The 15,577-nt window shown below is 37.5% G+C and overlaps 1 protein-coding gene across 3 annotated transcripts in view; it reads right to left on the bottom strand.

Annotated features, from left to right (window-relative positions):
• LOC139135259 (pumilio homolog 3-like) overlaps positions 1 to 15,577 on the bottom strand; it is a 48,536-nt gene that overhangs the window by 18,204 nt on the left and 14,755 nt on the right. Inside the window, exons 1-11 of one of the 3 annotated variants that reach the window (XM_070702560.1) lie at positions 14,489 to 14,615; positions 13,926 to 13,996; positions 12,481 to 12,772; positions 11,176 to 11,299; positions 10,753 to 10,828; positions 9,174 to 9,267; positions 8,131 to 8,372; positions 6,807 to 6,910; positions 5,683 to 5,758; positions 5,100 to 5,198; positions 3,572 to 3,706 (exon numbers count right to left, since the gene is read on the bottom strand). In XM_070702560.1, the coding sequence (XP_070558661.1) occupies positions 3,572 to 3,706; positions 5,100 to 5,198; positions 5,683 to 5,758; positions 6,807 to 6,910; positions 8,131 to 8,372; positions 9,174 to 9,267; positions 10,753 to 10,828; positions 11,176 to 11,299; positions 12,481 to 12,772; positions 13,926 to 13,996; positions 14,489 to 14,546 (1,371 nt within the window). In that variant the 5' untranslated portion in view covers positions 14,547 to 14,615. Of the gene's footprint in view, positions 1 to 3,571; positions 3,707 to 5,099; positions 5,199 to 5,682; positions 5,759 to 6,806; positions 6,911 to 8,130; positions 8,373 to 9,173; positions 9,268 to 10,752; positions 10,829 to 11,175; positions 11,300 to 12,480; positions 12,773 to 13,925; positions 13,997 to 14,488; positions 14,616 to 15,577 lie in introns of those variants that run through there. The other 2 variants (XM_070702576.1, XM_070702569.1) reach the window with 2 other exon arrangements.

Below are 15,577 nucleotides of genomic sequence, written 5' to 3'. Positions count from 1 at the left end.
GCGCGTAGAATGTGTGTTGTAGGGGTGGTTCCCCCCATATTGGTGGAGCAGCCAAAGTCAAAAAGGAAAGTTTGCCGTTTTTGCTTAGTTTCACAGTCACTACGATCCTTCAGTGTTGACGATGACATGGCTGTCACTGCACGGAGTTATCACACATTGCGCGTAGTCAAACCCAAAACTTCGCAACATTTTAGTCAAGTGGTCATGATATACATGCGGTACTATTGATTTGTGAGTTATTTCGTTACAATTTATTCATACTGTATGTGTTACAAATAGAATCTCCTGACGCATAAGGTCGGGGATGTAGAGAGATAAAGTATGACGTCTCAAGTTGAATGCAGGACATCGATGTGCCCGCGGACAGACAAAGTGATGACGTCATAGTGCAATTTTCGATTCGCAAGTTTGGCTAACTTTTGCCAAAATCTTCTCGCAAAACGCTACTTTTTTCTCGCATTTGCGATTTGGCGAGCGGGCAGCGGAAACACTGTATGCACCCAATGAGTGTACACCATACACCAGTGTTTTCAACAGCTTAGGGATACAGAGGGGCAGCCGATTTTCATTACAATGCATAATTTGCATATTCTTTTGTTGCGAAAATGAATTCATTTGTACAGTTATTAACATATGAATAGACGGTTCCAAAAACAGAACAGTGGCCCATCCCTAAACATTCCCTTGTGGAGAACCCTGATACACTGTATTATCAAGGTACAGTAAAGTCCGCTGCAATGCTACCCTTTAAAACACGCTTACAACCTACTAGGTACACAAAGTAAGACAACTGCCTTCACAAAGTCCGTGCTTTGTTGTGTCTGTCTAGGTTTGTCCCTTTCAATTCGTTTCCATAAAGTTCACTGCCTATTGAAATGAAAACTCATAAATAGTTATATCTCCTAGCTTCAATGGAAAATATTCTGACACCCGCCAGCATACATAAACACACTAACTTTTGTGTAATTTATTTCTCCCAAACTCATACAACAATACCTAGGGTAGGAATGTGCCTCTGTGACAGATACTTTACCGTACTTTGTTGGTCTACCACTTGTTGGAGGCTCATTTTGTGGCCCATGGAGTAAATATACTTTTCACTGGCTGATTTCTGTGAAAATCGAAGATTTTACTTTTCCCAATAGACTAACACAGCAATGGCTGCCGTTTTGACTTTCAAATGTTGGTAAACATTGGGTAATTTGTTTCTCAGGTTGCAAACTTGTATTTGAAAGGGAATGGTGTAATCTGTAAGCTTACGGAAATTTGAGCAAAAGGCAAGACTTTTAATTTCGAAGCACAGCCTACTAAAAAAGGTGTTCACAAAAGAGGATATTGACAACATTTACACAATGAAAGGAGGCTGGAAAGGAAAGTGCTAAACGAGTATGTACATGTATGCTAGGGTGATATCAGAAACTGAAATACAGAGGCTGGTAAAACAGACTGTTATGATAGCCATGGGTAATTGGACAAATTTTTTTACATGCCATATGCAATGGACATGAGGTAAATGACAAAGAAGGTGGCAGAAGTGAGTTCTAACTCACTGATATGGTGTATCACTGTACCGGTATGTGTGTGTGTGCCACGTTCTGTGCACGCATGTCCACGTGTCCGTGCATGTGTGCATATGTGTCATCTCAGATTCTAGTTTCCTGCATTGTCGCCCTTTTTCGAACACCAATGGACGTAAAAGCCATTCATAGAAACTATACACTCACTGTGCTAGGGACTGATAGGAACATGACCAGATGCCTCACTGGGTGACAATAACTCACCAATGACTCAAAAAACGGCATTTGATGAGAGAAAAATATTACGAAAAATTTCTATCGATTTCTAAAATGTCTGAGAGAGTTCTAAAACGTTTTAGGGCACACTGTCGTAAGCACGGCAGTATCAATCTTGTGAATTTTACAAATCACCCTCAGGTAACACTGAGGCAATATTTCATTCATAGTCCAGGACTGTACTGTTGTCCATCACTGCATGTACCTGTGACTGCACTCATAAAGATTTATGTCTATGGTTTCAGGAACATATGAAAGGTTGCGGCCTGTCTGACAACACAGGAAGTGACCTCTGACCCCTGTCTCCTTGTACAGGGTCAAATGTTATCAGTGAAAACAACCTGCCTGGACCAAACCATGGATCAAAACGCAATAAACTGCTTTCACTTCCTGTCAGAATTACCATTCATCCATTCAACTCTTATGAATATAAATCAGGAAACCTTCATATCGATACGTGCACTTCTTTCCTCCAAATAAAGCTGTCAAGTATAGATTTCAAAAGAGGAAGAGCTTTATCACACAAAACTACTGGAAGTTTATGAAACAGATTTATGAAGTTAGGAGAGCACGAATAACAGAAGAGGTACAGCACTTGTACCAGTGGGTTAGACCAATAAATCTAAGAACTTGGTTGTAAAAAAAATGAGAAAAAAATCCATACAGCAAGAATTACAGAAGAATCTTTTTTGCAGAAATGCTGAGTTTTGAAAAAAAAATTACCAAGTGAAGGTTTGGTGAGAAACGATTGCGCTAAAAAAATGTGAATTTATAATTATTGGGGAAAAGGAGTATGCATATGGAGCAAATTCATGAATAAGTTGTCAAATTTTGGAACTACACAATTCTTTCCAAAGACCTGAAATTCCATAGGTTTAATGAAAACTATAAATGTCACAGGTAAGGGTTTCTGTCATAACCTGCAGTAATAAAGCTAGACTTTGGCTAAACTTCTGTCAGCTTCAGCAAAATCTGTGTGTGCATGCAGCACATTATGAGAATCCTACCCTTGTGACCAGAGGTATGGTGTCACAGCAAAAGAAGACGTGGAAAGCCTGGGACAGCTTTAATCAACCCTTTTTCCTTGCAAGTTCATATTTCACCATCAGGTCAAGTTCGTTCAAACTAGTGAACCACAATGTCAATTGGGTGCGTTTTTTAACAAAAAAATGAACCTTTGAAGGCCCCTGAAATCACAGATACTGTAAACATGATTTTTAAAGACTAAAGCTGTTGGAACAGACCAAGCCAAATGGGCGGAAATATGTATGTTTTTTGCTCAATATGGATTTTCACTGACTTGGCTGATGGGGAAGTGATACTGTCTGGCAGGAAAAGGGTTAACGCAAACAAAAGCTCCTTCAATGCGAAACTTAATTGGCATCAAGGTCATCTGGTAAGGTGACAAAGCAGAAGAAAAAAAAAAGCTTGAGGCAAGCCATTTTAATTTGTTCACCCAATTCCCTGTGGCTGGGTCCTAAATCAGTGTTGATGACAATGGATTTGGGCTAAACCACGTTGGTGAAAGGGTTGAACTTTTCAAAAAACCTAGCCTACTACACATGCCTCCCACTGTACCACATAACTATCTATACTTCATAGGAAAGTCGACAAAATATCATTAATTGGCAGAAATGCATAACAAAGGATTATTAATTTTTATCATTCAATTATCCATCCTTACATACATACATACTTACATTGACTTTGGTCCAAACTTACATTTAAAATGACTTTGGTCCAAACTTACATTTAAAATGACTTTGGTCAATACTTACATTTAAAATTACTTTGGAAACCAGTTTAGTGTCATCCACTGCATCAAAGATGGCTGCCAACACAAGATTCCCATATTCTTCCTGACAAATTTTCACAACAAAGGTTTTGAAGGATTTTATGATAGCTTTCCGATCCTGTGAACCAAAATTATGAAACACATCTAATATCAATTCAATAGCATTTACTGGTAGCTTTTATTTGATATTTGATCACTGCTTTAATCCTACATTTGCATGACTGAAATTTACTATCCCCCTAAATCTGAACCAGAACCAAATTCCCCCTCCTCAAATTTTCAGGCAGGGGTTTTGACCAAAGTACTGTACATATCCATGTTGAAAAGCTTTTCATCAAAAAATGGTGGCCTTTTATGGTGTCCTTTACAATAATTCTTGCATTTTTTTGGTGATGTACATACTTATCTTCAAAAGCACTTGACATATGAAAGAAAAGGCTAAGAATCAAGATGCTGTGTATACATCAGGTAAATTTTCCAGAGAAAGCAAGAGGGCAAAGGTCATCATGTGTACTTTCTATGTCAATGATAAGAGTTGACCTTTGACATGAGTCCTTGAAGCCTTAGTTAGTGCTTCACCTGTCCCCATTATTTCAGTGACTACAGTTTCAAACCGGCGTTATGTTATGTAACTGTACTGAATGAGAGCCATGAGTCCCTTTGTTGAAATACTCTTCAAGGTTATGTGTCTGTCAATTTGAATCTGGGAATAATGTCTCGGGATTTACCCAAAACTATGACTGCCAATGTTAAGAGATGCATTGGAAAATTCGGCATTACTTCAGAAATTTAGACTTGTTTGTGAAATAATTTGCAAAACTCAACAATACATGGTAATCAACAGGAAGTTCACTGGTTAAAGGAGCTGCCTTGTGGTAACAGCCTGGTGTGCAGTGATGATGAGGGCGCTGTTCAAATAACAGGTAGAACTAGAACTTGCATGTTTTCTACATCTTTAGGTCGGTGCAAGCTGGACATATCACCAACATGGCTTACAGAACTAAATGGCTGTCATCGCTATAAAAATTTGATGATATCATACACCAGGAAGAAATACATTAATAGATGTTGCTGCTGGGGTTTAAAGTGCCATTAGCTTAACTTTTCATGATTTCTTATTTTTTATGATTTTTTTAGTTTTGTAGGTCAGTTGCTAGATCTTATTCTACTTCCTAAAGAATGTTAAAAAACCTATTATTTAGCTTGTCAACACAGTGTCTGTTTGTGTAAAATGCACTGTTATTGTTTACATTTGAATTCCAGTATGGTCAAGAAATCACTTTCCACAATAATAGTGCAGTGCACACATGTTCAGACCAAGTTGACAAGCTGAATACTGCGTATCTCAACATACCGGTACTTTGGGGAATACAGGAAGAATAAGAAACTCATTATAAAATCATTAAAAGTAACAGCAGTACTGTAGAAAGACGGTTATAATGTTGGGAAAAAACTGAACAGTGGCTGAAAATCACAATGAGTATTCTATCTGGTTGGTGACATTACTCTACCTTGGCTGTGCCGAACCAGATACTTTGCATGGCCACTCTGCTACCTTCATGTGTGTGTAGGATTTGTACAACCACTTCCCGCATACTCTCTATGATTTCCTGAGAGAGAGAGAGAGAGAGAGAGAGAACAATGATCAAATGTTTCGTGAATTGATTAATTTTACAAGAGTACATTGCATAGTAATTGCATGGCATTCATTAATATTCAAAAAGGCAAAACTATCAAGTCCCAGGACTGATTTTGCAACTGTGATAAAAAATCTGGCAATCTTAAATGTATGGGCATAAATCCAAAAGAAGACTGTGTTTTCTAATGAATTCATCTACTGTTTTCAAGGGTTAAGCACACACTGGGCAAAAATTTGCGCTGCTTTGAAAACAAACTGTCTTGACACACAAATGGTTGGAAACACACTCACTGTAGAAAACACATCTGGCATGCATTGTTTTTACTGTTGGGTCATCGGTACATAAAATGTTTCTCCAACTTTGATACTATTGTTATGTTAATTTATGTTAATTTGTAATTTACATGCACAATTTTTGTTGTTGTAGAGAAGACAAATTAATGTATTTAACTTACTATCTTGGATTTCAGATCTGCATTGGTGTAATAATCAAACAAGGTTTTATGTACAATACTGTGTTTGACAACTGACCTGCAAAATAAAAAAATTGAATTAGTTTTTCCTCTTCTCATATACAAAGTCCTCACGTTTTCCTTGACAAAGTTTCATGTAATATTGTGCTGCTGTGCAAATTTGAATAGGTATTTGATTTGAGAGCAGTTAGTTACTGGACTACGACACATGACTGATCACAAGGACAGATTTTCCACATTTGTGTGATTGTTTTACATTACAAATCTTTACAATGCCAAAATCATATTTTTTGTTGTTGTTTTGTGTTTACATCCTCATTCAAATGAAAAACATTAATCGTATCGTTGGCTGTAATCATCAATATTAATTTTTTCCCTATGCAAGCCAAACAGAATCTTACTAAATTAACCTACTTTGAACAACCAAGCATGTTTCACATAAATTTGGAAACAACTTACAAAGACAGATGTGATTTTACTTTTGACATTGTAAACTGAAAATCAATATTGAGACTACATGTACATGTAAACAAAGCATAGACACAAACAATCAAATGGAGTTTGTGGAAGGATCTAGAATTTAAAATTCACTGAACCTAACCCTTTCACCCCCAGTTCCCTGTGTACAGGTCCAACTTTACCATAGAAAACAATGGATTTGGAAGAAACCATGGTGGTGAAAGGGTTAAACAAACTCCATGTTACAATTGTAGAATGTGCATTGTGGACATACAGTTGGTCTCTCAAATTTCTACAATTCTCTTCAGATCTACCACTTGTGGGGGCTCATTTTAAAGTTCTTGGAGAAAGATTTCACCGTCTTAGTTTTTCAAAAATCCAAAATTTAATTTTCCCCCACTGAGTTAACACAGGAATGGCAGCCATTTTGAATTTCAAACATCACATAATGTTGGGTAATTTATTTCGCTAGTTCAAAACTTTGCACGGTGACCCCTGATTTTTATTGTTGACTTGGTAAGAGAATGGTTGAAAGTTTCATTGAGGAAAGTTAGAGAAAAAGTTTACGTCTTTCACTTTTGAGGCACATACTACCTTAAACTTCTGACAACCAGATCTTATCATTGACAATAGTATTGTCTACTTACTTTTCAAGGAGTGATGCTATGACACCCTTCATATGTTTTAAAATGAGCTCTTTCTTCTCTGGATGTTCTTGAATTAAATCAGTTAAGCTTAAGTATTTTTCTGTCTGCAAGGAAAAACACATGGCATTATTAACTGGTTTCAGGTAAAATTACCCTGATATCACATTTTTTTATATATGATAAATTTTAATATCAGTGGTTGATGAAATCACTTTCTCACTGAGCATCATGAATGAGTGTTCTCCCCAGGATTTTCTGGTAGAGTGGCGGCTAATTTGCATAGCAAACAGTATAATTGCTATGGTAATGAGTTTTCTACAAAAATTAACCCTTTTCCTGCCAAGTCCATATTTCACCACCAGGTCAAGATGGTTAAAATTAATGAAACACAACGTATTCCATATGATGTATTTTAACATAATACTGTACATTTGAAGGCTGTTGAAAACATAATACTGTAAAATTGATTTTTTTTGGACAAAAGATGCTATAACATACCAAGCCAAGTGGGTGAAAATACTTCATGTTTTGGCTCAATACCGCTTTTCACTGACTTGGCTGATGGGGAAGTAATACAGTTATTACTGTCTGCAGGAAAAGGGTTAAAGAGTTGTGGCCACCGCTCTATAATTGCTCTGTGGAGAACACTGTGAATTGAAGAAAAAGCAGTATTTGGGAGACCAGATGAATTTTTGTTGTAAGAGATCCAGCATTCCACACCAGCACTTTTGTAAACTGAGCTAGGGGGTATCGATGCATTTGGAATACTGCACTACACACCTTGCCGCTTGTGGGCTACCTGGAATAGTGCCAATTAGCAACAACAGACCATTGGAACCAAATTCTTTTGTTAAGGCTGGTACCCAGTAAAAACTATATTAGACTTTTCTCAGTCATGTACCAGGGTTCCCTTCAGAATATCAATACATGTAGATTAGAGGACAACAAAAGGGTATTGGCTTTCCACTCACATTTACCTATCTTCCAAATCCCAGCATTGGAATCTATCTGCTCAAGAAACACGGAGTTTATGAATCATGAGTTCTGAAGGCTGCAACAAGGAACCATGATGCAGATATTACCTAGTATTGGTACTGGTATTTATGCACATACAAATGTGAGCAAAAAACCACTTTGACAGAAAAGATAGGAAAAATTGATAACACCCTCATGCAGTTTACAGTCTACAATTGTTTGAAAGAAGTCAACAACATCCTCACTTCCAGTCAAACTGGGGATGAAAAAAAAGCAACCTCCTGAAAATCTAAAGTTTTTCCAAAACTGGTGCATGGAGGGGGTAAATCAAGAGGACCATTTCACTTACTTTAAACAATGAATACTCGGCCCCATAAAATTCCTCCAGTAATGACGCCCTCTGCTTGGCATTAGCATAATTATTGTACGCTGACTCTAAAACCTCGCTTGCTTCTTTGTGTTTTATCAGTTTGGCAACTTTGCCGTAAAAACTCTTGATGATGTGGTCCTTCTGGTCTCTCGTTCCGTAACGCAGCATTTTCAGAGCGCAAAATTTGCTGTACTTGTTTTTACTGATGTCTATCAGATCATCTGTAAAAAATGGCAGAAACACTCATGAGAAAATTGTTCACATAGGTTCTGGGGCAGATTCATAATCACAGTACAGATGGACATCTGTGACGATCTCAGTTGTTGATAACTTTTTCATGACGAGTACTTTTGTTGCACACAAAAAACACAGGCATTTAGAGCAATTTTCACTTGATTGTATTGTTTTCAAAAGAAAGTTTAAACATTAGTTCACTTGGGAATTGTATACTGAGAATTTAAGATTGAAATACTGAGAAACTTGCTGAACAGGAGAAATTTAAGAAAATTATGTCCATGTTTAGAAATCAGAGAGAATTATAGTAAATTTCACAGGCTGTGATGTTTGAATATTGCTATTAAAGGTATATGATACTTCAAAATACTACCACTTTTTTTTTCTTTTACAGTTGAAAAAATGCAAATTTTTACACAGAGATAAATAAAAGTAGAAATGCAATACATTGGGGGAAAAAAAGACCACTCCATGGTAAAAATCAAAGAGAAAGACTTATAGTAATAATGTCATCAAATGGTGAAAATGCTGGATTTAAATTTATACTGGAGTTAGAGGTCGTGAAAACGGTATGCTTAAAATGGTTGCTGCTTTCACAAAATGGCTGCAATGTCCTGGCTCGTCCAAAATATAAGATTCTTCCACTGGCACAACTCGTTCAACTCTCTGTTTTCTATGGGACTACGTCTTTCATTTGAGGAAAACCTGTCAAGATGACATTCAACACCAGCAGTATGTACACAGAAAGTTGCAGGCTCATTGAGTCAACTTTTCAATAATTCTCTTACCTTTCAGTTCTTCAAAGAGATTTGATCTCTGTTCGGCTGACCCGTATTGTATACAACACTGAAGTACTCGCACTGTGTCGTGGGCAAAAACCAACTGGACAACAAGTAGATAGATACAAAATAGTTAAACCACAGTTTGATGCAACATTATTGATTTCTGTCAGTATGAAAGCAAAATGGACAAACAGGTGAAGTTATTCATCCTTGGCTCTGTTGAAATGACATATATTCCAACTTTCACACCATGTCTATGTATGGCTGAGCCTGAACGACAGACGGGCATCAAATTTCAGCTAGAAAAAGCTTCTCCTTATTTTCCTTCAAACCAAGAAGCAAGGTCAAAATCAAAGGGACAGTAGCCATATCTTTAGATATTTTTTCAATTTTCGGTTTTGTATGTCAAACAGCAAGGTCTTGTTCCTGTCCCCAATGGGTGGTCAAGCACCCACGGCATTTCTGAACTCTGTTCACCCTTTCACCACAATGGTTTGGCCCAAATACTTTGCTATCAATGGTGTTTGAGGACCAGTTGAAAGGACACCTGGGGTAAACAGGTTAAGTCACCTTAAGAATTTTTTGACGATTTCTCAATTTAGCTCTATACTATTTTGTCCAAATAAATATAAAGTAATATGTGAATTTTTTTGAGTACAAGTAAACTCTAGGGTCAACGGTGAATAAAAATGGCTTAAATGACATTCTGATCAACATTCCAGATTGATATAAAGGGTGTTCTTATTAAAAACTGGTAATATCAACTTTCCCAAGAGTTTATGCATCGTTTATGTTCGTGAATGTAAGTCAAGGTCACAAATTTTTGCCCTTGAATACTGAGTTCATGGCTTCAGTCAAGTACCCTTTCAGGTTTGACCTTTCTGGAGTTGAGTGTTGTTGACCTCCTCCTAGACAAGGGCAGCCAATATATCATATGCTACTAAGTTTTAACCAGAGTTTATGCTGAATAAGTTACAAATCTGGCATTTCTTTTCACAAAAGTTGACAAGTACAAACATGCAAGTGTCAAAACAGTTATTTTCACGATGACTGACAAGTTCAAATAACCAAAATCTACAGTTGGGAGTCTGGAAACTTCTACAGCCAACTTCTTCCCATTCTTTAATAACCTGCGCCCTCAGTGGTGGATTGGTGAAGGTGATGAAAATGAAATATATCCTCCTTTTGCATTATGAATTTGGTTTGTTGCACTCTCTTAGTTTTCTTTGTTTTATGAATAAAGGCGGTAAAATCATGGATTTTTGGTGGGTGATGTTGTAAACCATCTTTGGGAGCCCCTGCTGCTTGGTGAGTGCAGCATTACACTAAGTTTAATATTTACCTGTCTTCAAGATCACCAAGTTGATTTTGAACACAGGCAGTTGTAAATCATCCCATTGTTCACGGAACTGCATAATCCAAACCAAATTTGTGGCAAAATTTTTTTAATGAATCGCACGGTTTCTGTCTTGGACAAACATCAACAAAACAAAAGAATGTCACCATAACGGTGGTTATACTTCCATACAAAATCCAGTATTATGGCCAGCTTTGTGTTTGTTTATCGTATATACATCCAACTGACCTCCTTGGCTTTGCCTTTCACAAGACTGTACAATTCAGCCATCACTTTCCTTCTGGTTTCTTCACTGCAGTTGTGTCTGAAGAACAAGATACAAAACTAATATTATCAAGTATCGTCTGGGAATAGTTAATATCCATGGAAGTGGTAGTACTGGAAAGAAAATCATTTAGCTGTAACTTTGTATTTTCCAGTTTGATTCTACTTTTACTATCAAACAGCGACTCATGCTCCACTCACTCCATAATGTTGAAAAGCCTAGTTTTCAACATGTCAACTGAAGTTCACTAACTTTATGTGTTTACAGTCCCCAAATATCAGTTTTGAACACACTTTTCACAGGCTTGGCAAAATTAGATTCAAAAGTGGACCCATCAACCCTGATCAAAATAAACTACAACAAAAATGTATGTATGTATGCCTCACCTTCTCACAGTTTCCCAGATTGTCTTGGCTCTCTTAGATAGTTCATAGTTGTTCTTTGTCTGTCTTCGGACGTCCTTCCTTCCCTTCTTGGTCATCTCAAACAATTTTGACGTCTTGTCATCATCTGAAACAGAGTAGTTGAATCAAGAATTGGAATCATTTAGAGTTTGGATGTTTGGCCATAATTTGCAAAAGACTCTATTTTATTTATTTATTTCACCAGAGATACAATTGAGGCAAAAGATACGAATGCAATTTACATGAGGAAAAAAAGGAAATAATGCAAACATGATACAAATACGATATTACCATCAGAGCAGTGAAAATAATAATAATAATAGAATAACATACACACAAAATCTGGTGAGGACCATGAAGGTAGTTCCTAAAGAACTAATCTAGTCCTTGGCCCGGACAACAAATTTACATCACAAATAGAGTGAAACAGTTTAAGGTAGTATGCACCTCGAAAGTGAAAGACTTAAACTTTTGCTAAAACTTTCCTTAAGGAATCTTTCAACGATCCACTTTAAAAATCAAGAATGAAAATCGGGGTCACCCTGCAAATTTTTGAACTAGAGAAACAAATTACCCAAGATTTACTGATATTTGAAATTCAAAATGGCTGCCATCCCTGTGTTAACTCAATGGAGGAAAAATTAAATTTTCGATTTTCGAAAAACTAAACCGGTGAAAGTTTTTCTTTCTCCAAAAGGTTCAAAATGAGCCCCCACAAGTGGTATATCAGAGGAGAATTGTAAAAGTTTGAGAGCCCAAATATCTGTCCCCGAGGCGTGTTTTTACCTTAAATACATACAAGAGGTAGATACATTATCTGCTGTAACAGTTTGAGAGTCATGAACAGAAGAGACACTACATAATGCACTATGTGGACATGACATGTGCCACACTGCAAGCAGGGGAGGCACTCTGACAGTGGCTTTCACCACTGACTCAGGAGACTGTATAACAAAGGCACATGAATACTTTCCCGTCGTGGTGGCTCATATCACAGTATACCAAAATATGGCTGTGAAATGCCAGGGTGAATTTGTTCTGACATAGATCTTGGGCTTATGGCCTTAGGTTCCTGTACTTTTCACTTTGACATTGAACGACGTACCATGATGTGTACTTGTTAATTGTATTGTTTCACAGGTGACCCTCCATGTTGTGGCACATTGCTGAATTTGATGTTGGATGACAATGCTGGTAGGCAGCAGCTACAGTATTGCCACAAAGCCATGTAGCTACATCATATGTATTTTTAATGCTTCACACAACACTACATCTACATGTACTCACCTTTATTTTCACTGTCCTTTTTGGATTTTTTTTTCTTGTCAGTTGTTTTGCTGCTTTTGAATTCTTTCTTTTGTTTCTTTTTGATTTTTGGGTAGCCCTGTTTTTTCTTCTCTAACCCATTCTTTGACTTCACTTTTTTACTCTCCTTTCCTTCCACTTTCCCTCTTTTGGGTTTCTTGACCACTTCTTTTGTTTTCTTGGCTTTCTTCGTGGTCAATACAAAATCATCTCCCTCTTCCATTCTCCTTTTCTGTTTCTTCACTTTCCCCTTTTCACCCATGACTGAATTATACTTGAGAGAAATTACACAAAAATGCAAATAGGTCAGAAGATTGAATGCCCATGTTCTTCTCACAGAGGTTGAGAAAATGTGGCAAGGCAGGGACAAGATTTGTTCTTGCTATACGTGACAATGTGAGAAAAATGCAGCCATTGGAGCCTTCAGAGACTGAACGATTAACCAGCAGGTAAAAAAACATGTATATACAAGACAGATATAATCATCCTTTCCTGTAAGCACTGTTTCAGAAAAAGTGAATGATGCCATTATCTTCTTGGCATATTCTTTTTTTTTGTGACAGACTCTCACGCAGACGGCAATGTTTCACTTTGGAATTTGTAGATGCATTATCATCTGTCCACAATGGACATTTACTGCCATAGCTAGCTTGCTATCAGCACATTTGTGACACTATAACCAATGCAGCAATGAACTCCAGTCTTATGCACAGCATGATTTGCTCCATTTTGCTATTAGACTTCTTTTTTTTTTCTAGTGTCCACCATCCCTTCCCAAAATAATGGAGGCATTATGTTTCTGTCGGTCTGGAGCTAGAGGGTACACAAAAAGTGAAGAGAGTGCCTGCCCGGAGCTAAACATTTTCAATGTGCTTGTAGTTCTGCCACAATTTGTGGTTCAAAGATTACACTTGTTGTCACTCATTATGATGTTCGTTGTATAAGCATCACAAGGTTATGAACCTTCTGTAGGTTCACATTAAGATAAAAATTCTAACCTTAGTATTTATAACCGAGATTGGAACCCTCAGTCTTCAATTAAAATAGTTAGGGTCCCTTTGAAATATCTGGATGCTTAGAAGCAAATAGTGAGTTACCAAGGTCAATCCCACATTAGAATTTACCCAAAACAAATGTATTCAAGCATCCAAACTGTACGTATAGTCTTGGCCAAGCTGGTACTTGGGCAATGAAAATGGTTCTCACTAAATGGCAAAGACTTCCTGAATAACCCCTTTGCTACTCGTCCTCCCTCCAACCATGCTCTAATCTGTGGGGTTTTTTTCAGGATGTCGCTGACTCTACATCCTTTCTAGGTCTAATTTGATGTGATTCCCATCATTATTGTCCCCCTGAAATTGATTTCAGGTACTGGGGAGTTCTGGCTAACATCAGAACGGGCAAAATTTTGAAACTGGCTTACTTACACCCTCCTTGGCCCCTTCTACTAATCTAGCTCTCTGCATGGTTGCTGCAGTTTCGTAGCCCCGCAACTCCCCTTGAAAATACAAAACAACACAAGAAAATTTTAAAGGGAGTTGCAGGGCTACGAAACTGTAGCGATCATCTTCATGGATGTAGTGGCAAAGAACGAGGTAGGTACTCAGTATCCATCATCTGGAATTTACTGCTAGAACTGCGCTGAGTCTGTCCGCAGACGGTGATACGGAACAAACATGGTGCTACCTTGCAGCTTTACAGTACAATGACTTCAATGAGTGATGATACAAGAACCTGTACGCCTTATTAGCCCTATATGTGCGTACTTCCTGCCTCCGTGTACAAAGTCATTCACCTAACGCTATCGTTAGCAGTAACAGCAGTAATCGCAGTGTTCCACCAGCTCTTTGGACCGACAGGCGGACACACTGTTAACGAGCGATATGGATCAAACTCCATATGTACACTCATGTCAACGTAACAGATCGATCATACGCAAGGTAAAGATAAAGATACCACTTAAGAACCGAAATTGGAGTTATTCACTTACCAAATAACCTTCCTTTGTAGCTAAAATACCTGTAAATACGCGTGCTGGTCAACCACATGTACTAAATTGAAGTTGCGCAAGCGCCGTGACCTTTTGTGAACGGCGCCCCCAATGTTAGGTTTCACGAGCTCTACCTCCACCTCCCTTGTGCCTGCAAACTTAAACGAGCTCAGGTAAAAGATTGGAACATAGACAGACGAGTATCTATGATTGGAAGTATCAAAATTGAACTATAAAAAGTCATACAAAATAAAGTTTAAAAAGTTCAAAGCTGTATCTTTTATTTCGTAAATATTAAAAAACAGGTACTTTCTCACACCCATAGGCCTAATGGTGCACGTTGGTGAGGCAGAAAGATAGTCAGTAGGCCTACAGTGAGTAGACAAAATGTCACAGTGACGAGAAAACGCAAAATTTCCCGTTAAACTTTCAAACAAGTGTGCTGAAGAAAAACGTAGTACCTTTGAGTTAGTGAAGTTCATTCCACTTAATGACAAATTTCATCCCTTTAGGATGTGGAGAGCTGTTGAGGACCTGGAGCATTCCTAAATACAAATGACGTTAAATAAAAGCAATTTTATACATGGTTCTGATTACATGCTATTCAAATTAGCGTATGTTGGTCGGTTTTTAAATATTTTCATTGCTTTAATGATTTTTTTAAATTTTTAAGTCTTGAAGTTGTTCGAAACAATGTAGAAGTGAGAAGTTCCCGTTACGCGTTTTCAGATTGTCCAGTGTTGCTATACAAGACTAGTGTTCGTATGATGTATGTGTCGAATGCCATCAAAGCTGAAATGACTCATCACAATTCTTCAACAAAAAAGTGAACTGTGTATCATTGACCAAAGTTCAGGTTTCAGTAGATGAAATTTTTACTTAATCATGTCAATTTGATCACACGTGATATGTGTTACCATCAACTTGTGCGAACATAGACCCTTGCGGGTCTATACCTATAAGCCCCTTCCCTTCTTTAGAGGATTTTTGAAAGTGTTGTACATCATTGCATAAATACCTATCTTATTTAAGGTCGATTACAGATATTCAAAAATCGTCGAGAGTATGGCTTGATCGGGCGGATATGTG

This window comes from Ptychodera flava, chromosome 1 (assembly GCF_041260155.1).
Source record: "Ptychodera flava strain L36383 chromosome 1, AS_Pfla_20210202, whole genome shotgun sequence".
In the NCBI taxonomy this organism is placed as follows: Eukaryota; Metazoa; Hemichordata; class Enteropneusta; family Ptychoderidae; genus Ptychodera; species Ptychodera flava.
Note: the sequence above shows the minus strand (reverse complement) of the source record. Positions and strands in the feature narration are given on the sequence as shown.